Source organism: Beta vulgaris, chromosome 5 (assembly GCF_026745355.1).
Source record: "Beta vulgaris subsp. vulgaris cultivar EL10 chromosome 5, EL10.2, whole genome shotgun sequence".
Lineage (NCBI taxonomy): Eukaryota > Viridiplantae > Streptophyta > Magnoliopsida > Caryophyllales > Amaranthaceae > Beta > Beta vulgaris.
Window position 1 is genome coordinate 4,185,118 of NC_079206.1, and position 23,696 is coordinate 4,208,813.

At 34.7% G+C, this 23,696-nt stretch overlaps 3 protein-coding genes across 3 annotated transcripts; 1 reads left to right on the top strand and 2 right to left on the bottom strand.

Annotated features, from left to right (window-relative positions):
* Nucleotides 1–96: 96 nt before the first annotated feature.
* Nucleotides 97–4,877, bottom strand: LOC104892288 (probable copper-transporting ATPase HMA5). Its single transcript, XM_010678173.4, has 6 exons — nucleotides 4,320–4,877; nucleotides 2,408–3,799; nucleotides 2,084–2,338; nucleotides 1,830–1,952; nucleotides 1,160–1,639; nucleotides 97–1,030 (listed from the first exon to the last, which is right to left on the bottom strand). The coding sequence occupies exons 1-6, from the start codon at nucleotides 4,650–4,652 to the stop codon at nucleotides 614–616; spliced, it is 3,000 nt and encodes a 999-aa protein (XP_010676475.2). The 5' UTR covers nucleotides 4,653–4,877; the 3' UTR covers nucleotides 97–613.
* A 5,806-nt stretch (nucleotides 4,878–10,683) lies between these two features.
* LOC104892289 (probable copper-transporting ATPase HMA5) lies at nucleotides 10,684–16,403 on the bottom strand. Its single transcript, XM_010678174.4, has 6 exons — nucleotides 16,098–16,403; nucleotides 13,470–14,864; nucleotides 13,112–13,366; nucleotides 12,649–12,771; nucleotides 11,813–12,292; nucleotides 10,684–11,438 (listed from the first exon to the last, which is right to left on the bottom strand). The coding sequence occupies exons 1-6, from the start codon at nucleotides 16,401–16,403 to the stop codon at nucleotides 10,998–11,000; spliced, it is 3,000 nt and encodes a 999-aa protein (XP_010676476.2). The 3' UTR covers nucleotides 10,684–10,997.
* A 41-nt stretch (nucleotides 16,404–16,444) lies between these two features.
* On the top strand, nucleotides 16,445–20,602 carry LOC104892290 (putative F-box protein At5g55150). The gene has a single exon (XM_010678175.4). The coding sequence runs from the start codon at nucleotides 19,169–19,171 to the stop codon at nucleotides 20,291–20,293; it is 1,125 nt and encodes a 374-aa protein (XP_010676477.2). The 5' UTR covers nucleotides 16,445–19,168; the 3' UTR covers nucleotides 20,294–20,602.
* Nucleotides 20,603–23,696: the final 3,094 nt, after the last annotated feature.

Genomic DNA, 23,696 nt, shown 5'->3' on the forward strand with positions numbered 1-23,696 from the left:
AGGAAGGAAAACAATTTTCCCTTAATTTTGAAGGAAAAATGATTTTCCTTCATTGAGAAAGCAATTTTACTCCTAGGGAAGATGCTTTTACACTCCTTTGTTAACCAAACAATGTAAAATTGAAAATAGAGGAAAATAGTTTTTCAGTAAACTATTTTATGCCCTACCAAACGGAGCCCAACAGAGTGGTTGGCAAGAAAACATTTTTATGAAATCATTTTCCTGTTCTCCTTTATTTGGTTAGAAAAGGGGGGAAAATAGTCCACTCAATGATGGAAATCGTTTTCCTTTCCAGTGGAGGGAATACCACGATATCCTCCCTAACTCGGATCCATCCTCGCACCTCCATTTTCCTTTTTCTTTTGGTTTTAGACTTTTTTTTGTAAGAAACCAAACAAAGGAAAACTAACTGACAATTGCATTTCCCTTTGGAAATACGTTTTTCCTATTTCCCGTTGAAAATGTATTCTATCCAACCAATGAAGCCTAACTAGCTAAGTACAAATTCAACCAACTTATTGCTTTTTCTTTACCTGCTATATATTCACAACTAGAAGTTGGAGGTTAATTGTATTCAATGTAAACCATCATCATACCATGAAAGGACACATTTTCATTCAACCCTTATTTCCTTAACTTCAAGGGTGTCCAGTATCTTTGGTCTTCTGTAATTCTTCAACAAGAGGGACCAACAAACAACACTGACGGATGATGCAGCCATTGCAGCTCCTGCAATCCATGGTGGTAATCGAAACCTAAGTGAAGGGAACAAAATGCCAGCTGCGATCGGGATTCCGAGCACATTGTAACCCAAAGCCCATATATAATTCAAGCGTATCCTAGAGAAAGTTTTTCTTGAGAGGTCGATGGCAGTTATAACGTCCTCTAAGTTGCTCCTCATGAGAACTATATCTGCTGCTTCAATGGCAATGTCTGTTCCTGCACCGATTGCCATTCCAACATCAGCGGCGACCAATGCAGGTGAATCATTTATACCATCTCCTACCATTGCCACTATGTAACCTTCTGCCTGCATTTATCATTAGTAAGATATTTCGTTTTAGAAAGTTCTCTTACAAAGGAAATTATGTATTACAGGATCATTAAAGTTCAGAAAGTGGAAAGATACTGAAAAAAAACTGTCTTTTAAAAATCTTACCTGTAATTTCTTCACTTTCTCTGCTTTCTGCTCGGGTTTGGCTTCAGCAATGACATTATCTATTCCGACTTGTTCAGCAATGGAGTTGGCGGTTCCCTTGTTGTCACCCGTTACCATGATGCTCTCAACATTCATGGACTTCAGAATAGATATGACTTCAGGTGCACTTGGCTTCAGAGGATCAGAAATTGCTATAATTCCTTTAACTTCACGACTAATGGATACTAGTATACCTGTCTGAGCCATACATTCAGCATCAGAAAGTAATTCCTCTGCCTGAGAAGGGATGGTGATTCCTTGGTCTAACATCAAGCTCTTATTTCCGATAAGAATTTCCGTGTTACTGACGATGGCCTTCACACCATGACCACTAATGGCGATAAACTCACTTGCTTCTTCCCAGGTTTGGTTTTCTTTATCTTCTTTAAACTTCTTGGCATACTCAACGATGGCCTTTGCTAATGGGTGCTCACTGTTAACCTGAAAATCATACCCTAGCTTTTTATTATTATTAAGGTTTCATGATATGTTAAATGGTCAAGAAGTGAAGCTAGATTTTAAAATCAAAGGTATACAGAACTCTTCAGAATACGATGGGAGGGTTTTGTTAACAGATGGGAATGTATGATTAAGACTTCAGAATCAACAAGTTCTTGGATAGATGAACTACCTCAACAGCAGCAACTAGTTCATAGAAGTCTCGGAGCGCCATTTGTGTCAGAAGTCGCGTGCTCACAACTACCGGCTTGCCCTCTGTAAGAGTCCCAGTCTTATCAAACACAATGCAATTCACCTACAATAAGTTCAAGAAAATTTTAGTACTGTTGTATTCTACTATCAACATCAGCTCGGCCTCATTTTTTCCTAGTTGCTATACAAGTTTTTAATAGTAAATAGAAGAGTGCATAGTGATGTTCAACATACCTTGTGAGCAGTTTCAAGAGCTTGGCCTCCTTTGATTAGGACACCTTGAGATGCCCCAATTCCTGTACCAACCATAACCGCAGTTGGTGTTGCCAAACCTAGAGCACAAGGGCAGGCTATGACCATGACAGAGATGCCGAACTGTAATGCAAGCTCAAAGCTGTCCATGGATGGAGGTATCCAAGATTCAGGGTAACTGTGAAATTTTCCAGCTAGGTACCATGCAAGCCAAGTTGAAACTGCACAAAGGATAACCTGTAGGAGTCTTAGCACATATTGGGCAATCAACAGAAAGAAACCCGTAGAATCAATATGTTAACTAACCAAAGGCACAAAAAATCTGGAAATACGATCAGCAAGCTTTTGCACAGGCGCTTTGTTCATCTGTGCTGATTCAACCAGACGTACTATTTGAGAAAGTGCGCTTTCTGATCCAACTCGTGTTGCCTTAATATGCAATGCCCCGTTCTGATTAACTGTCCCTCCTATGACCATATCGCCCTTCCTCTTGGGTACTGGCCGAGATTCTCCTGTTATCATGCTTTCATTGACATAGCTTTGTCCCCAAACTACATAACCGTCACAGGCTACTTTTGACCCTGGAATGATTTTAAGTACATCATTCTTTTGTATCAATCTACTATCTATATCTTTTTCATTTATGACATTTCCATCTGTATCAAGGGTCAACAATGTTGCTGTCTCAGGGGCCAAGTTCATAAGCTTGGCAATTGCTGCTGATGTCTTCCCCTTCGCCAAAACTTCTAGATACTTCCCTAGAAGTACAAATGTAATAAGCATAGAACTAGTCTCAAAGAAATCCGTTCCTTCGAATGTGTCAGATGTAGCAGCTCTAAGTACAGTGTAGACTGAGTAGAAGTAAGCTGCGTTTGTTCCCAAAGCAATCAAAACATCCATATTAGCAGAACCGTGCCTTAATGCATTGTATGATCCAACATAAAATCTCCTACCAATAATGAACTGTACAGGAGTTGCTAAAACCCACCTTATAATCTCACCAACTGTCAGCATCTTCACAACTTTGGTGTGTAATACATGACTGACACCCGGGATATACATGAAAACCATAGATGTCAGAAATACAGGAATCATAAAGATTAAACTCCACAACAATGATTGATAATATTGCTTGATTTCTTCTTGTTTATGGGAATTCTTTCCTTGTTCTTCAGGATATATCTTAGCCTTGATATGCCCAGGTCCTATTGATTCGATCACTTCAATAATGCTTCTTGGTCCTGTGATATCAGACTTGTAGGAAACCGATACTTTCTCAAGCTTCGCATCCGTGTTTATGGTTTCGACACCAGGAAGTGCTTCAAGTGAGCTTTCAATCATTCTCCAAGAATGATCAGTTCTTACGCCGTCAACTTTCAGTTGTACTTTGCATCTATCTTCTCCTGTACTGATAAGTACAGCTTCGAACCCCGTATCTTCTACAGCTTCAAGTAGCTCGTTGTAAGTCACCACCTTTGGATCATAATGAATCTCTGCTTCTTCAGTTGCTAAAGCAACTTGTGCCTTTTTAACACCATGAACTCCTAGGAGACTAGCTTCAACTGCATTTGCACAAGTTGTGCAAGTCATTCCCCTTATCTGTACCCGGCATACTTGATTGCTTCCGTTACTAATATCATCATCAATCAATGTAGCTTCGAAGCCAGCATCAACTATGGTTTCGAGTATTAGTTCCACCTATACAACATTTGACAGTGTTGATAGATTAGCAACGATATTATACCACCATTAAAATTCTTTAATTAGCCATTTAGATTATTCCATAGATTATGGGGGAACAATACCCAAGTTCCACCATCTGAAAACAAGCTCAAATTCCCATCAAAACAAACACATCCCAGAGCTTATTTTTCCTCTTTCTTATGGTAAGAAGAGATGAAAGGTAACCAAGAATATAATTCCATCCATCTTTTGTTGTCCGTCCAACACTTTGATTTTTACGTTTCTCGATGTATACCATAGATATACTCACTTATCTTCTAGTGGACACTTGTGAAAGTTTTGACATTTTGAAAATATACATTGAAAATAATCGAACATCTTGGTGTTAGGTATTAGAGCCTGTTTTTATATACTCTTTTATAGAATTCGATCAAAAAAGTACTATACAAATAATGTAAAAGTCAACATGTTGTAACTACAAAAGAAGTATACGCTATACAATAGTACTTGTAAAAGATGAAGAGAATGAACTCACATTGGCAAAAGAGGGATAAAAAATGACTTGTGCCCTGTTATTCAAAACATCAACAATGGCCTCTTGAATACCCGGAAGTCGCTTGATAGCTTTCTCAACAGAAGCAGCACAAGCAGAACAAGTCATTCCCATCACACTAAACAAAGCTTTTGATTCTTCCATTTTATCTGTTTTCGACATCGAGACTCCTTTCGGATATTTGAGCATTGAAGGGTAGTGAGCTCTCTGTGACAAATCACTTCTGCTACTATTACATATGCACACTAACCTCAACAGTTTTTCTGCTGCCATGGATTTTCTCCCTTCACCTACATCATCTTGTTTCTGGGCCATTGCAAACTTTCTGGCTATTTAGTATTTTGCTGTTGCTTTGCTTAAGGCTAACATGAAAATGTAGAATGTAAGGTAAGTTTTTTTTCTTGTTTTTATTGATATAAAGTGTTAGAACTTTTGAACATTTTTAGCCGGGAATCTATGGAGTTAGTAAATGAAATTAGTTAGTGTAAATAGTAAGTCAAACTTATAATGGATTTGGTACCTAATGTAAAGATTAGAATTCCTTTTTATAGTTGGGATGAACAACTTTTTTTATGAAGGAAATGCTGCTATATAGCATGTTATGTCCAGGGAGGTTGTGCTGTAATTGTATGCACCATGCACTACTTTACAGTTTATGCGTGTCGTAGTGTACCAAAATCTTTGACAATATTACATGCTCATAGTTTCTCTCATTAGGGTTGGGTTAGTGTCATTATATAATTAGTGAAAAAAAAAGTTCACCAACTCAAGCGTAATCTCGATATGCGAATAAATGTATCAAGTTAAGTTTGACTATTGAAAAGGATTGCACATTTTGAACCTTGAGGTTGAAGGTTCGATCCGCAATAAGGAAACTTTGAGGAATGACGTCCCTTTATACCTCCCCTCTCCCACTCCCAATATTATGTTTAACCTGCTAACTTGAGCTGGGTTTCTGCGAGAGGTTCCGACCTGGTAGCTAGAGCTCTTCATCTTACCTACCTAAAAAAAAATGCGAATAAATGTTCCTCATGATCAAGATACATAGCACCACAAAAAGGGTGTGGTATAATGCATTACTAGAAATTTCCAATGGTAAGAACCAAATTCTTGAAGGATCTCATATATCAACCTCAACCTATAATACTATGAGTTGTTAATGTAAAGTTTGTCGCTACTAAAAATCTGTTGGATCTACTGTGCTTGCAGCAGGTCATCTTTACCTAAATATGATGATTAAAGAATACTTTAACTTTAGACCAAATAAAGTCACAAAAAGAGAAGTAAATGGAAATGGAGAGATCAGAAAGCACTCTCTCACCTATTCTCAATAATGGACTCTTCGTCTCTTCCTTAATTTACCAATATTGCTTTACAAATTACAAGTGCAATCTTAGTGCAACCATTTTTCTTTTGGTAAACGTTTAGTTATCAAAATAATAACATTGTAAAACAAGCAAAAGTAGAGTAGGTTTTTCGTTGGTAAAAAACTTTAGTGATTCAGAAGACACGAAAACCATTAGTTAGTTAATAACTGCTTACTTACTTTTCCTGGATCTTCCTTCTTTTGAATTGTTTTCTCCGGGTTCATAGGAAAAAGATATATAGTTATAGTCTAAACATGAGAAATTTTCTTTGGTAATCTGTTGTCATATTTATCTCTTGCGTCCTTATAAAGTCTATAACATGAGAAAATTTTACACGGTTCATGATAATTCTCCTCTTACAATGAGCTAGCTAGGTGGTTACCACCTTCAATATTGAATTGGTAGGAATACTTTAATTATGAGCGTTTTATTATTTTCAGTTCTAACTAAGTATTATTTATGAGTGGTTTCAACTATGCATCATTGTTTACAAATTGGCCCAATGAGTTATGACGGTTTAATAGCTTAAAAAATTTAATAAATTTTTTTTCTTTCTTCTCGTTTTATCTCCTCCTTTATTCCCCCTTCTACTCCTCTGCCTCCCATCCCCTCCTAGCTATGGGTGCAAATTATTTGGTTCAAAATCAGAAACCGAATCAAACCAAATCGAATTAATAATTTGGTTTTTTTTTTCAAGATTCGATTTGGTTTGGATTGGAAAATTATCATTTTTTTTGGTTTGGTTCGGTTTTTATTTTGAAAAAATTGAAAAACCAAACTAAATCGAACTTTGCCTATCCTATATGGGTTCTGATGTTTCAAAAAGATAAGGGGAAGTTTTAGTCATCCTCGCCCAACATTTCCCTTCCACTCTCATTTTATCAGCCCATAACAATTAAGAAAACCCTAATTTCTTCTCTCTCCTCCCCAACCCCACTCTATCCTCCCAAACCTCTTCTCTGTCTTGATCTCCTCACATGTCGTCTCTCTTCCATCCGTTTCTCTCGCCCAACTCATTTCTCTCTCACCCGAATTATAGATCTCGAAATCTTTGTGGTGGACTTTGAATTAGGAGCTCGAAATTGGGAGTTCTAGTACTTCAATGATAAGCTTTAGTTATGATTTGAAATAATTCTTCTATGTATTATGATTTGAATCTTGATCATTTTCGTATTATTTGTAAGATTTGGAATACAATTTTTTGCATCATAAAAGAATTTCGGTTTTTTGGTTCGCTTTGATTTTGGTTTTGTTATTTCGGTTTGGTTTGGTATGAATTTTGATTTGGATTTGAAATGTGAAAATCGAATTTCTTTCGGTTTGGTTATGTTTTGCCCCAAATCAAACCAAAAACCGAACTTACAAACCTACTCCCAACCCTCCCTTGCCAACTCCGAGATCCTCGCCTCCACCCTATAATTTGGCGACTCCACTGGGAAAGATTTTAAAAATTAATTTTTTTAAAATGAGTGGGTGGAACTCGAAAAATACTGTTGTTCTAGTATGAACACTAAACCAACTACAAGAAGGGGGGATGAATTGTAGTTGAGGGAAAATTTTCGAATTTAAATTGCGGTACTAATATAACTCAAAAACATAAGAGAAAAGACACGCAAGATTTTCACAAGGAGAACTTTGTAAGCCCAATAGGATGAAAAACCTTGACCACTAGGGATTCTAACTCAAACTCTCTTTACTATAATAGGCCAAAAGACTGTATTGTTTACAACCTATTAATGGACCAAGAGGTGGGCATGGGTCGGGTCTGTTCACGGGCTCGGCCCGCAAGCTTGAGAAATGGCGGGCCGAGCCAGGCTTGAAATTTCAAAAATTTGTCCATGGGCCGGGCTCGTGCTTCAGGCGGGCCTGACCCATGTTTTATGTTTTTTTTTTGTATTTTTGAAAGGAGCGTTCGGCCCGCGGGCCGGCCCACGCGAGCTCGTGCCGGTGCGGGCCAGAAATAAAATTTCTTGATCGTGACAGGCCCGCAGCCCACGTAGCGAACAAGGGCCGGGCCTCGAGCGGGCTCGTGTCGGGCCGGGCCACCTCTAAATGGACCTTTTATGTTCTTCTAGGAACTTGTTCCTAGTCACTCAGTTCTCCTGAACTAATGACACTCACTTTGACTTCACTTGAGATCTTCACTTTTCTCTTTTTTTTTTTCTCTCAAATCTCAAGGATATTCTCAGAATTTTCTCTCAGCCAAATACTCAAAATATTACAATGATAATGATATGTATAAGAAGAAAGATTGCAGAAAAACTTTCTAGTTAATGATCGACTTTTTAAGCTTGAAAGTTCTATCTTTTCTTCGAATAATCTTCCTCTTATAGCTGCTCCATTTCTCCTTCTTCTACGTTTTTAAAGCTCCACATCCTCCATGATGCGCACTTGTAATGGAATAAGGAACATGGCTCTATTTTCGCTCCACTTGCTCCACGATTTTTGCAACGGAAATAAACTTCCATCACTATCCGTTAGTGAGTGAGTGAGTGAGTGAGTGCAACGAGTTTGTTGGAGAACTCTAAATTGTTAGCTCCACGTTTTATGCCACATCTCCTCAACTGATTTTCAAACCAAAAACAGCAACAAACTTATCTAATAACTTGGAGAACCTTTAGTTCAAAAATTCCAAGTTACTAGATTATTAAACATATCATATGATAGACACTTAAAGTACACAAAATGAATATCTTGACTTAGATTAAAAATCTTTCTCCACAAGATGTATACCATAAATAAACATTACATTTTTTATAAGCTTCATCGAAGTTATGTGTTTTTGTTCTTGGAGCTAAAGTTTGTTCCCACTCTTAAGGGTCTGTTCTCTCCAACTTAATTTCAGTTTAGTTCAGTTCAGCTCAATTCAGTTCAGTTCAACTCCATTCTTTTATAACCATTTTGTTAAATATTATTGTTATGTTGGTCTAATTTATTTTACTAATTCTTCTTCTTATTATTATTATTTATTTTTATATTATTATTATTATTATATATTATTTTGTTTATTATAGCTTTACTCATTATTATTGCTATTATTATTAGGAGGAATATGGTTTAGGTCAAAAGCACAATCAATCAAATTGCGTCAAAACGGATTATGATGCAATTTTGCGCTATCCGACCCAATCATTATTATTAAATATTATTATATTATTAAATCTAATTATTAAAATAGTAATATTAATTTATTTCTTAGATATTATTGTTATTATATAATCATCATCAAGTATTAATTATCATCATCAACTATTAATATATTAATACAAATAATATAAAATAATTATTATTAATTATCATTATTATCATTAATTATGATTATTATTATTAATAATTTATGATTATTAATATTATTTATTTATAACTATCATTTAAAAATATCAAAAATACTATTATTATTATTCATTATTATTACTTATCATTATAATAATTATTTAATATTCATATTATTATTGTTTAAATATTAATTATATATTTATTACATTCAATTCAATTCAATTCAATTCAGTTCAGTTCAGCCGAAGAGAACAGGCCCTAAATTCAACAATCACTTATGCAGCTCTTAAGCCGTGAGAAAACCTTTCATCTTCAATTTGATGTGCTAAACTTTTGTATCAGGTCATTAATTAACTAGAACCAATTTTTTAAAAAATGATACATAATTAGAAATGTTCAAAACTAATCCTTAGTTGGAAATCTTGGAATGGAAACTGGCGGAACGTTGTTTCTATCACTTTTTCCTTACTAAAAAGTGCCACTCGATTCCTAAATAACTTTATGTATGATGCAGACCTCTCCTAATTCAATTAGCAATAGTGTATTCATGGAGCTTATTAAAACCATGTATCTCCTCAAACGTCTTCCATCTCATGCAATCATAGTCAGAAGGCACCTTTTATTTGAGCTCCTGTAATTCCCACTACTCCACCAAGGTTTGCTATTGCTATTCCCGTCAAAATAAGAACAAAAAATGCACTAATTGCTCCACTAATTTACTTGTTGGTACTTGCTTACTCGAAAGGGTAACGTCTCGTTTCATTTTTCTTCCCCGTCAAAATTGATTGTCATAAGTTTAACTAGTATAGAAGTAACCGTATTAAAGAGTGTAAATTCTAAATAGTAAAAGAAAAGAACGTGAAGGAATCACATTGTTTCTGTCAAGAAACTTTAAGTAATGATGAAGGAGATGTCAACTGAATGCTGAAATGGTACGAGAGTTTTGATGGGTTTTGACGTCGGTAAACCTGCACAGCGCACTGAAAAATTACCCCGGGGTTTTTCGGGAACGTCACTCCAACGCTTAAGACTATGTTCAGTTCACCTTATTTTTGCTTATTTCAGATCTAATCAGATCAGATCAGATCAGATCAGGAAAAATAAGTTCAGATCAGATCAGATCAGATTAGTCAGTTTTAAAAACTCATTTTTACTATTAAATATCTTTCATTACATATTAGTAAAAATTATAATAATTGAATATTAATAAAGTACTCATTGAGACGAATCAAACAAGACCCCATATGACTATATTTTTTCTTATATATTGAGAGAAATCTAAAAGATAAGATCTTGTAATTAGATCAGTTCAGAAAAAATAAGTTCAGATCAGATCAGATCAGAAAAAATAAGTTCAGATCAGATCAGATAAGTTCAGATCAGAAAATTTCAGGTGAACTAAACATAGCCTAAGTCGGTAATTAAGGTAAAGAGAGAAAACAGTAATTGTATAGAGAGATGTTCTAACTTGTTAGGTGAGAATTGAATATCTTTTGACGGAGGGGACAACCATTATATATAGTGGGGTTGTGAATTTCAATAAATTAGGGTATTTAGGTCAATTCCAACTGATGAAGGATTGATGGTCCTAAAAATAGGGGTATTTTAGTGTTTTTACCGAGCATGGGTTGGTCCAAGAAATGAGCCCAAACACACATAAAATAAAAATATTATCACATACGATCTTGTTAAGTGCATCTGTATTTTCTAAGTATTCATATTATTACACGAGAATCAAAAAAATATTTCGCAAAATAGATAAAGAAGTCAATATGTATATTGTTTAAACATCTGCTCAAGAATAACCAAAAAAAGCTAATCAAAAACCTCATCCCAAACTTATTCACATTCTTGTTTGAACTGGTCTGTTACATAAAAAACTAGCCCACTCTTATTCAATCACAACTACAAATTTCCTCTTGGAAAAAAAATATTCACAACTACAAGTTTATCTGAATCAAAATCATGATGTAATATCTACAAATTAACAGCAAACTCAGCCATCCTATCTGGCTATTTACATAGTAGAATCAAGATATTGTCTGTCAACTCTTATTTCATGGACATCAACAGAGTCCAACTTCTTTGGTCTTTTGTAATTCTTCAATAAGAGAGACCAGCAAACAACACTAACTGATGACGCGGCCATAGCAGCTCCTGCAATCCATGGTGGTAAGCGAAACCTGAATGAAGGGAAGAGTATCCCAGCAGCTATTGGTATCCCAAGCACATTGTAACCCAGAGCCCAAATATAGTTCCAACGTATCCTGGAGAAAGTTTTCCTAGAGAGGTCTATAGCAGTTATGACGTCCTCTAAATTGTTCTTCATCAGAACAATATCTGCTGCTTCTATAGCTATGTCTGTCCCTGCACCGATTGCCATTCCAACATCAGCAGCCACTAATGCAGGCGAATCATTTATACCATCCCCAACCATTGCCACTATGTAACCTTCAGCCTGCATTTATTATCAGTTATCAGTGAGATACTTGTGTACAGGTGATTGCAATTGCAAGATCAGTTTTCTAAGATAAGCAAAAGGTACTGCAGCAGCATGATTATGTATGAAAATGATGCTATGCGATCTTAAATACCATAAAAATTACTCCCTTCGTCCCTAATTTATAACCCGCATTTGAGTTAAGGTCATTCTAAGATATAATGATTGTACTTCACTATCTATTTAATTACATCTACATAGTCTTTCTTCAGATATACTTCTATTATAAGAGTATCATTAAGGGTAAATACAAGAAATACATAAGTCAGTATATTAAGAAAGTGGTGTATTATTTAAGATCAACTAAAGATAAATGTGGCCTAACTTTTTACCTGTAATTCCTTAACTTTCTCAGCTTTCTGCTCAGGCTTGGCTTCAGCAATGACAGTCTCTATTCCGACTTGTTTGGCAATTGAGTTTGCAGTCCCCTTATTGTCACCAGTCACGACGATGCTCTTAACATTCATCGACTTAAGAATAGATATGACATCTCGCGCACTAGGCTTCAAAGGATCAGATACTGCTATAACCCCTGCCAGAGTGCCATCAATAGATACCAGGATACCAGTTTGAGCCAAATCTTCTGCTTCAGCAAGTAATTCCTCTGCTTCAGCAGGGATTGAAATTTTTTGGTCCAACATCAAGCTCTTGTTACCCACAAGAATCTCTTGGTCTCGGATTATGGCCTTGACACCATGACCCGTGATTGCAACAAAATCCCTTGCTTCTGGCCAGGTTTGATTTTCCTCGTCTCCTCCAAACTTATTGGCATACTCAACTACTGCCTTTGCTAATGGGTGCTCGCTATTGATCTGGCAATAACCATAAAACCATTATCATCCTGTGCAAAACTTCAAACAAGAACAAATAAATTCTTACCAAATGAATAAACTGTAAACTAGAATATCGAACATCTGATAGAATTCTTAGGGATGCTAGTCATACCTAAGTACTTACACAACTACCAGAATTCACCAACCACTAGTTCTTGACTGTTCAATTATATAAGACTCTTGATAGTAGCTAGAATGTAATGTATATAGTTAGGTAATCATTCATACATAATACGACAGAATGCAACCATATCAGGACCATGCACATAAGGGTGAAAAGAATAGAGAAGAAGCACTGGGAATGTTATTCTTGGAAGCAGGAAGTGATGAACTACCTCAGCAGCAGCCACCAGTTCATAGAAATCTTGAAGCACCATTTGTCTCAAGAGCCGGGTGCTCACAACTACTGGCTTGCCTTCTGTGAGAGTCCCAGTCTTATCGAACACAATGCAGTTTACCTACAAAAGTTGAGAAATTTTGTGCTTACTTCAGATACTGCTCAGTACAAAAAGCAATGTCAAATTCAAACAACTTAGAAATCTTAAAGACAATTGATAAGGTATATTTTTCAAATTGACCAATTATTTTCAATGATTTATGTCCAAAAATAACAAAAATATTATGTCTTACAATGTCCAGAAAAAATTGCTAACATGTTGCAATAAGATATTCTTTTGATAGATATGGCAAGAAAATTTCTTTTGTGGGAGAATGACAAGAAGTCAATCATTCAATAACTCAATGATTTCGAAGTATAATACATATTATTTACATTAGAAAACAAATACTATAACATACCTTGTGAGCAGTTTCTAGAGCTTGGCCACCTTTGATAAGAACACCTTGAGAAGCACCAATTCCAGTACCAACCATAACTGCAGTAGGTGTTGCCAAACCCAAAGCACAAGGGCAGGCTATAACCATGACAGAAATGCCAAATTGCAATGCAAGCTCAAAGCTATCCATAGATGACGGTATCCATGAGTTTGGGTAGCTGTTGAATTTTCCAGCTAAGAACCATATAAGCCAAGTAGAAAATGAGAGAACAATGACCTGTGGGATCAAAAACAAGTATTTGACATTAGTAAAAAAATGTAGCATACCTCAAGTTCAGGCTATGAAAAAGATGAAGACAATCAGAAATATGATGACTAACCAAAGGTACAAAATATTTGGAGATACGGTCAGCAAGCTTCTGCACAGGTGCTTTGGCCATCTGTGCTGATTCAACAAGACGGACAATTTGAGATAGTGCACTTTCTGACCCAACTCTTGTTGCCTTGATATGTAATACCCCATTCTGATTCATTGTTCCTCCAATCACCATATCCCCCTTCCTTTTGGGTACTGGCCGAGATTCTCCTGTGATCATGCTTTCATTCACATAACTTTGTCCCCAAATTACGAAACCATCACATGCTACTTTCGCCCCAGGAATAACTTTGAGTACATCATTCTTTTGTATCAATCTGCTATCTATTTCTCTTTCGTTTATGACATTTCCATCTGTATCAAGGGTCAATAATATTGCTGTCTCAGGGGCCAAGTCCATGAGCTTGGCGATGGCTGCAGATGTCTTCCCTTTGGCCAAAACCTCTAGATACTTCCCTAAAAGAACAAAGGAAATGAGCATAGAGCTTGTCTCAAAGAAATCTGTTCCCTTGAACTGTGTAGATGTAGCAGCTCGAAGAACGATATAGACTGAATAGAAGTATGCTGCATTTGTTCCCAAGGCAATCAGAACATCCATATTAGCAGAACAATGTCTTAAAGCTTTGTATGACCCATAGTAAAATCTCCAACCAATGATGAATTGAACAGGAGTTGCTAATATCCACCTCAGTATTTCTCCAACAGTTAGCATCTTCACTATTTTAGTGTCAAATACATGTTTAATACCTGGTATATACATGAAGACCATTGAGGTTAGAAATACTGGTGTTGTAAAGATAAGACTCCATAGGAACGATCGATAATACTGCTTGATTTCTCCCTTTCTATGAGAATCTCTTCCTCGTTCTTCAGGAAATATCATAGCCTTGAAACCCCCTAATCCAGTTGACTCAATCACTTCAATAAAATTTCTAGGTCCTGTCATATCTGGCTTATAGAACAGAGAGATTTTCTGGAGAGTTGGATCAATGTCCATAGCTTGGACACCTGGAAGTTCCCTAAGCGAGCTTTCAATTATTTCCCACGAATCCTCAGAGCTTAAACCATCAACCTTTAGTTGCACCTTGCTTCTATCTTCCCCTGTGCTGATAAGTACAGCTTCAAAGCCGCTATCTTCTACAGCTTTAAGTACCTCATTGTAACTGACCAGCTTCGGATCATAATGGATTTCTGCTTCTTCGGTAGCTAATGCAACTTGAGCCTTCTTAATACCTTGAACTCCATGGAGACTAACTTCGATGGAATTTGCACATGTAGTGCAAGTCATTCCCTTTATGTGTACCCGGACTACTTGATTGCTTCCTTCACTGCTTTCGTCTTCAATTAATGCAGCCTCAAAACCAACATCCTCAATGATGGTTTCACAGATTTTTTCCTCCTGTATAAATTATTATAAAAAGAAATTATAGGGAAGCTAACTGTTATCCAACGTAACTTGAAAGGAGGACAATTATTATTATGAAAAGAAATATGTAGATATTCTTCATTGCAGCAAACCACCATGTGAAGACTCACACATCTTATGGTCATATAACATAAGCATACACTTTAGTTATCATGAAATTGAATACCTTGTAAGTCTGCAACAAACTATGAACTCAAACCCTAATCATCATAACCGAAAGACACAACTACAAGAAGATTTAGGCCTTGATTGGGAGGTGGCTTTTGGACAATTTTCTCTTGGTTTTCTAGTTTGTTGATGTGGACAATAACCAAATGGTTATTTTACTTAAGAGGCTGGATTTTCAAGCAAAATTAAAAGGCGACCATGAGTAGCTACATCACCAATTATTTCAGACTTAAGATTGAAAAGTTGTCATTTCTACATATTAGCATCTATATATTGTGTCAAATTCATTCACTAACCCTATAATTAATTGTTGATGCTAACGACGACTAAGGGTGCGTTCTCCTCAACTTAAAAAATTAAGTTTCAAGTCCAATAAGTTCAGATAATTTGCAATAAGGTCCAATAAGGGCAATAAGTTCCAATCAGGTCTAATAAGGTCCAATAAGTTTCAATCAGATAAGTAAATACAAATAGATAGCAATGAAGAAAAGTAACACTTAATTGGTAACAACTAATTACCAAACAAAGCCTTACATATAAGCAAACATCAATAGCTCTATTCTTTAAGTGAGCAGGTTTGGTTAAACACATGTTAGTCTATTTTTTTTTCAAAAAAAGCTTATAAATTATATACATAGATAAAAATAGTAAATTTCTTAACCCTATATGATATGAAGGCGGTGGTTGAGAGTTGGCTATCATCCTTGACCTAGATTCAATCTGTATATGAGAAAAAGGTATAGCCCTCGCTTTTGCATCAAGTTTCCGAAAACAACTTCCTTACAATAAATAAAGCTATCAATTTGTCTAGTTTACTGGAGGAGAGAGTGACCACACACCACACACAAGCTCATACGAGGTTTCATACTAAAACCAATTGGCAATAGAAGTAGTCTATTAAGTTTATATGTTAGTCATCCTCCCTCTCTTTATTCAATATCGGACAAGCTCACATGTGGGTTATCACCTTAACACACAATCAATCAAACAAACAAACAAAAAATCCCATAAAATTTAATAAAGAGGAAGAAAACTTACATTAACAAAAGAGGGGTAGAAGATGACTTGAACCCTATTGTTCAAAACATCAACAACAGCTTCTCGAATACCGGGGAGTCGCTTGATCGCCTTCTCAACGGAACCAGCACAAGCAGAACAAGTCATTCCAATGACAGAAAACAGAGCTTTGGATTCAGACCCTTCAATCTTCTCCTTGGAAACCCCTTTTGGGTATTTGGGCATCGAAGGATAGTGAGGTCTAGCCGACAAATCAGACCTACTGCTGCTCTCATTTCGTATGCACGGCCAAGCTAACGTCAATAGTTTCGCCGCCGCCGCCGCCATCGTCCTCCCTTCAAACGCCGCTGCTCTGGTTTTTGTCTAGTTTTATGGAGTATGTGAAAAGTGATCAAAACTCTGATAAAGTATTTAAAAAGTTGTTTGAATTTTTAAAAGAAACTAATATATTATTATTGCCGCGCTAGTGGCGTGTACCAAATTTTTCAAAAGTTAGTTAGAAAGTCAACGTATGATTTGCGTAATTGCAATTTCTAACCAATCGAAGTTTCCACATAATTGTGATTTGCCTTTTTTAATAGTGCGGATGGGTCCAGAATGATTCATTAAAACGTAATAAAGAATATATTATGTTGCAATGTCCATTGTCATGTACTCATGAATGTTAGTGTTTTTGAATAACAAAAGATTGTCTATGTTAGTTGCAATTAAAAATATTAGTATGATTTTGAGAGAAAATCTAATCCCTAATATGTAATGTAGAGCTTACTCAAATTTAAGGGGTCATTTTCCAAATCAAAAAATAATCCAATGTAACTAGTTTACCTTTTGAAATTTTAATATATGTGTTAAATATATGTAAAGATATTCTATATTGTATATTAGGAAAGTCAATATTATGTTTTTAAGAATTAGTGTACATGCATGATATTGTTGCTTTGTATAAGGTGTAATGCATGCTCATGATCATATTGATGATGGAATATATTGACCACTATGTGAATAATAACATTTGAGGAAAATATTCCATTATGGTATCAGATTTCTAGGGTATTCTCACTATCTTTTCTTCCGCCAGCACCCTAGTAGTCCAAAGTCCCTCGGGAGCTTTGTCAGGCTTTCATCTGTCTTATTCCTAAACAACACCCCCCTGAAATGATCAAACATCTTTGCCTAATTAGTCTTTGTAATACGATCGACAAACTCCTCATGAAAGTTGTTGTGAATAGGTTGAAATCTCTTATTCCTCATTGGATCTCACCAAACCAAAACAATTTTATAAAAGGGAGAGGTACGGACATTAACCTTGTTGTAGCATCGGAAATTCTCTACTCGATGCATAAAAAGAAAGGAAAGTTAGGGTGGTTCGCCTTGAAAATTGATTTGGAGAAAGCCTATGACCGGATGGAGTGGAGTTTTGTGAGATCATGCCTTGAAACTCGATCTAGATGACATGTCTATTGATTAAATTATGAGCTGCATTTTCCAATCGGCCTCGGCTATCTTGGCAAATGGGAGAGCTACAAAGGTTATCAACCTCACTAGGGGGCTTAGGCAGGGGGGACCCCATGTCACCGCATCTTTTTAACATTTGCCTGGATTCATTAACCCAATTAATAAACCAGGCTACTCATGATGGGGAATGGACCCCCTTTTGGGTCGGGAAAGATAAAGTCCAAGTGTCTCATATGATGTTTGCCGATGACTTGTTGTTATTTGGTCGTGTTGATGAAAACACAGCTTTTGCGGTTAGAAATGTATCAAATCAATTATGTGATATTGAATCCTCATGATCCAATGGAGGAATTTGCGGGGAAAATATATGCAATCTCGGCGGAGCAAACAGAAGCGTATGCAGTTTTGAGGGCAATGACAGACATGGAATGGAGATGTTCGGAGCTGATAATCAAAACGGACAATCAAGAAATTATCAGGGCACTTAATAGTTCAGGAAAGACCAACAAGGACTTAGACCATATAATCAAGGATATAAAAACTATAGCTAATAGTTTTGTTTTTTTATGTTGTAAAAAAGTAAAAAGGGAGGAAGTCATTTTAGCGCATAAACTAGCTACAATAGCTAGGAAAAGCTAAGTGTTCTCCTCCTATTTCATGCTTTTACCCATTGTAAAAAAAAAAAAAAAAATAAATTATGTGAGATGTCAGGGCAAAAAGTTAATGAACACAAGAGTCGTGTAGTTTTCTCTCCTAACACTCAGGAGGAGCATAAAGAGCTCTTTCAAAACACTTTGAATATTGAGGAAAATGAAAACTTGGATCTCTACTTAGACATGCCACTTTCACACAAAAGACCAACAAGAAGTCATCAGGTCCAATCTATTGTTGACAAAGTGAAACAAAAATTATTAGCTAGGTGGCGGAAAATAAATTACCTTTGATAAGTCAGGTGGCTTTGCTTAATATCATCTACCCTTTCCACTATCCCCGTTTATTATATGCAAGCAACTTATTTAAGATAGAATATTTAAAAAAAACTAATAAAATTAAGTATGAGATTTATGAATAATAATATATTTAATAATTATAACTGACTCAAAACATTACAAAAATTGCATAGTATAAGGTTTGATCCCGAAGCCTCAAGTACATATACTAACAAAGTCTTAACCACCAGACTAAATTGTTATTATTATTATAAAATACTATATTAATAAATAAATTTTTTCTTATCCGGAAAATAATTCGGACCTAATAATTAGTTTTATCTTTAACACGAGGAAAGTTGAGGACTATCAAATTAATTTCCTCATTACATTTTGGCATTATCCCGCAATAGTATGAAATTGACCCAGCTCAATATTGGTTCCAAGTCTAAATAAAAGGCATCATAAAAAAAAAACCCATAAACCCTAAAACCATGAACACATTCTAGCTTTACCGCAATAATAAACCCCAAAACCCTAAAACCCTAAAACTCTAAAACCCTAAAAACTACAAACCGACACAAAAAAACCGTAATCCCCAAGTAAAAACATATTAATATCAAATCAACTTAACTATATATACTTACATATAAAACTCCCCTGTTTTCTCAAAATCACAAACAATAATTCCCCTGTTTTTTCACAAAGATGACTAACTGGTCAGAGATGAACGAAGACATCTTATCTCTCATCATCACCAAATTAAAAAACCCATCACATCACATTCAAATCTCATCCGTCTGTTCTTCTTGGAGATCAATCGCACTAAAATTTCGGTACACCTTATCACACCCAATCCCATCTATTATGGTTTCTCTTCCTCAACACCCTCATCAACGTACATTCATCAATTTCCTCGTTAATCCTCCACCGTTTGATCATTCTCATCAATATCACACCATCCCATCTTCTTACACGTGTATTGGGTCCTACCTAGGTTGGTTAGTCCTCACTGTACACGATAAAAACTCAATCTTTCTCTTTAATCCTTTCATCAACAAATTTCGTTCACTTCCTAAATTACAAAAAGAAAAAGTTATAAAAGCTGTGATTTCTTGTTCACCTTCTATTGACTCGGAGTGTGTCGTTTTGATACTGTTCAGTAAACAAGGTGCTGCGTTTTGTAGAGTTGGGGATGTTTCTTGGACTAATTTTGACCATTTCTTTGATGAAAATGAATGTGAGTTTTCTGATGCTCTGTTTTTTGAAGGAACATTTTATTTAGTTGATGAGTATGGAAAGATTTACACGTGTAATCTTGATATTGGTTTGATACTAGAGATTTCTTTTCAACCGTCTGATTTAACCAAGATTAGACATAAATATTACTTGGTTGAATTTGATGGGAAACTTTGTAGGGTATTTCGAAGGTTTTCATTTAATGAAAGTTTTTACTATGAAAATAATGTCATCAATGATGATAATAATGTTGTTAATAATAATGGTTATGTGACCCGAGAGTTTCGCATTTGTAAAATGGATCCGGGTAAGAGAAATTGGGTTGGTGTTGATAGTATTGGAGAGTATGCTATGTTCTTGGGTATGAATAATTCGATTTGTATATCAGAAGTCGAAGTTGGGGGAATAAAAGGGAACCGAATATATTTTACTGATGATAGACAAAGGAATGTTAAGCATTTTGGGTTTATTTGGCCTGGAAAAGATGTGGGTATTTATGATTTGGATGATTCGAGTTTTCAAATGCTTTGTGAGACACAATGTGAATGGTTAAAGGATCCGTGTGCAATATGGGTTGCCCCGTTACCTTGGTAGAGATTTGTGAATTGAAGGAATATATAAAGATTTTGGTACATATATAATGTTGAAAGTTTGTTTTTTTTTTTTGGGTGTGTAATTTAGGAAGATTCTTTTGTTATTGTAGAAATATGTTGGCATTCTTATTTTGTTGCATGAGAAAATAACAGTGAAGAAGTGGAATAATGGAAACTAATGTTTTGTTTCTTAATTTTTGAAGATTGTAATATAGAAGTATTTTTCTTTCCAATGGGGTGTGTGGCTAATAGATACCACTATAATAAATGCTATTCGATTTAAATAGATGTTACAAAAAGTTTCACTTCACTATTGTATTTTCTATAATTGATGATGGAATTATGCCTTGTTAAGAAAGGGTGGCTAATCCCTTAAAAAAAAATAGACAATCAATGTCGTGTTGTCTTACTAAACTAATGGATACCGCAATTGAGATCGTCTCAAGTATTAAAGATACCCATATATAAGAGGATCGAAATTAAGGATTGTTTTGAGAACATATCAAGTTGAAAACTATATAGAAGTTTTAAAAGATAGGTACTCTTAGAAATATCCATTTTATACAAATCAAACTAAACCACTAGATCGCGACGAGAAATAACAAAAAAAATGTGATTGTCTACAATGAAATTAATTATTTACATAATTAAGGGGATGAAATATGGGGGACGGAGGATCATACAACTAATTGATATGATTGACTCATAATTAGTTCTAAGCCTTCTCTCAAAGGTGCATAAAGCTATTTAGTCATATAATTAAACCACTTTTATGGTCTCAATTCTCAAATATGCAACCAAGAGATAAGAACAATGTCAATTTATGAAGCCCTCGCTCAATATCTCACTCTTATGAGTAATAGCATATATATGTTAACCTTAATCTATTTTTTCAACTTTTTTTTTTAACTATTTTTTTAACTTGATTTAATAAAACAAACATTCAAGAGGCCGCCAACAAGAATACAAGCATATATAGTAATCATGATAGTAATCAATTAATAAGCTCGACCAACCCTTAATATAAAACTCAAATACTCAAATCAATCATGATTGAGTTTTCCCTCAAAATCCTAACCAATAAATTACTCACTAGACAAGAAAATTAACAAAAAAAAGTCCAACAAGAATATGAATATAGATACTAATCTATGCATGAAACAAGTAGAGAGAGACTAAGATTAAGTATCTCTATTATATAAGCCAAGCTGCCAAGGAAAAAGGTATGACGTTCCCTTTTAAAATGACTAGAATACCTTTTAATAATTTAAAGCAATGTTTTATTTTTTTATAAAAAATGAGCATCAATGTAACTTGCCATATGGAATTAGTCAAAAATAAAATATGCAATCAACATTAATAACTTGACAAAATAGATTGACACAATCAATTCATGAAATTAGTTAGAATCTTCAATTAAAAAAAGTTTGTGATATATCCTAAGTCCTAACTACACAATGCTTTGTATTTACAATTGTTGTTGACAAAGAATTATAAAAAATGTTGACAAGGAATTATTAAATCATCGACCAAAATTTTCAACGACGATATTGAACTATCAAAAATCGGTCGTCACCTCACTTTAATTTAAAAAGATAATAACAACTACAAAAAAATAATTAATAATTTTAGATTAAAAATTGTCCATTCGTACATGTAGATGGCTACATAAGGTTGTTGACGCACGCATCCCATGTATATACAACTAGTAACCAAGCTTGCTTGCTTGGTGGAGGTGGTGGGGAACTCACTTAAGTCACAAGTTCGAACCCCACTATCTACTTATGCTTGGGACTTGGGAGTAGGGATTCCCTTATATTCCCCTTATATCCCCCTATCTACTTATGCTGGGTTGGCTGACTTGAGCGAGGTGTTGGTCCAATAGGGTCCTTCTTCTTAATATCAGGTCCCTAGTAAGGGCCTGTTCTCTTCGACATAAATGAAGTTTGACTTAATTAAAATCCATTTTTCTCTTAAGCAATTTTTTGAATTGAATTTAATTGACTTTCATCGAATTTGGTTTAGTTTGATTTAATTGGCTTAGCTTAACCTACTTTCACCAAGTTTGACCAAATTACCTTAGGTGTTCCCTTATGCAATCACTAGCATTTTTTGCACGCGATGCGTGCTTGGATTTTTTTCAAAACAGAAACTTGATTTTTTTCGACGTATGTAAAAGTCAAAATTTGAACATTAGACATACAAAGTATAATTGTTTTTATTTACAAAATTTAATTGGTTTAGTCTCTGTCACTTAAGTCTCTCACCAGTCTTTTTTTTTTTTTTTTTACTTTTCAAGGCCAAAATTCTATGAAGAAAATAGAAATTTTATTGAATTTATCTCTAATTTCTAATATTATAGTTTTTTAGTTGATTTTTGAATCAACTACACTACTTCATATATTGTGAAGAAAGCGGACACTTGGATTTCAAGTCAAATTTTTGTGAATATGTATTGACGTTGTAGTGTATTGGTTGTAGTTTGTAAGTTAATCTTTTGGTTTTTGTAAAGTTTCATCATTTGAGTGATTTGTATAATGTAAATTATACAATTCTATGATTTTAGTTGACTTGTGAGTGATTGTTATAATTTTATTTCCAGTATTTTTATTTGAATCTCCCTTTGGTTTGTAAGTGGATTTGTAATTTAGAAAGGAAAATGGATAAAATAGTCTCTTCATTCGGGGACACCATAGCTCCCCCTTCCCTTATATAATAGAGATATGTTGTACTTTAATTCTTGAATGATATTTTACATAAACCTTTTTACCTTGATAATTAATCGCTATAACATAATAGAAAGAGATAGATCCAAATATATGTAAGAGTTTCATTATATATAGGAAACACTATGAAAAAGTAAATAATTTTTTTTCCACATCTAACTTCTAAATTATAATTTTACTACAAAAACACCTCAGTTTTTTTCCTTGTCGAACTTCTAAATTTTGTTTGCACACTTTGATATTTAAAAATTTCCATCATTTCAAATTTGGTCCTTTTCTAAATTTTAACACTTTTAGCTTCAATTATATTTGAAATGAAATTTTGATTTTTTCATACACAATTTGATATCGGAATTTTTTTTTGGAAAAACAAAAATCGTTACTTTTTGCAAATTAATTTAGTTTTTTTTTTCTGAAAATGGATTTTTGCAAAAAATTGTTTGCAAAAAGTTTGATATTGTTTTGTTTTTCAAAATTTATTTCTGAACATGGATTTTTTGCAAAAGTTTTGGGCAAAAATTTAAATATTGGCATTTGTTTTAGAAAAAACTAAATTTGTTTTATATGAAAATGAATTAAATTTAAGTGTGATTGTATAAAAGCCATTTTGAACTCATTGTTGTCATCTCCATTTTTTTAACTACATAGCAGTCAACTAATTTCCTATTGTTATTTCAA

Excerpts from the sequence above, each read along its gene's own strand:
- LOC104892288 (XM_010678173.4), bottom strand. The coding sequence starts at position 4,652 with ATGGCCCAGAAACAAGATGATGTAGGTGAAGGGAGAAAATCCATGGCA. Across the intron at positions 3,800-4,319 it reads TTTATCCCTCTTTTGCCAAT|GTGGAACTAATACTCGAAAC; the intron begins GTGAGTTCATTC and ends AATGTTGTATAG. Across the intron at positions 1,640-1,829 it reads AACTAGTTGCTGCTGTTGAG|GTTAACAGTGAGCACCCATT; the intron begins GTAGTTCATCTA and ends TATGATTTTCAG.
- LOC104892289 (XM_010678174.4), bottom strand. The coding sequence starts at position 16,403 with ATGGCGGCGGCGGCGGCGAAACTATTGACGTTAGCTTGGCCGTGCATA. Across the intron at positions 12,293-12,648 it reads AACTGGTGGCTGCTGCTGAG|ATCAATAGCGAGCACCCATT; the intron begins GTAGTTCATCAC and ends GGTTATTGCCAG. Across the intron at positions 11,439-11,812 it reads AGAAAGTTAAGGAATTACAG|GCTGAAGGTTACATAGTGGC; the intron begins GTAAAAAGTTAG and ends TAATAAATGCAG.
- LOC104892290 (XM_010678175.4), top strand. The coding sequence starts at position 19,169 with ATGACTAACTGGTCAGAGATGAACGAAGACATCTTATCTCTCATCATC.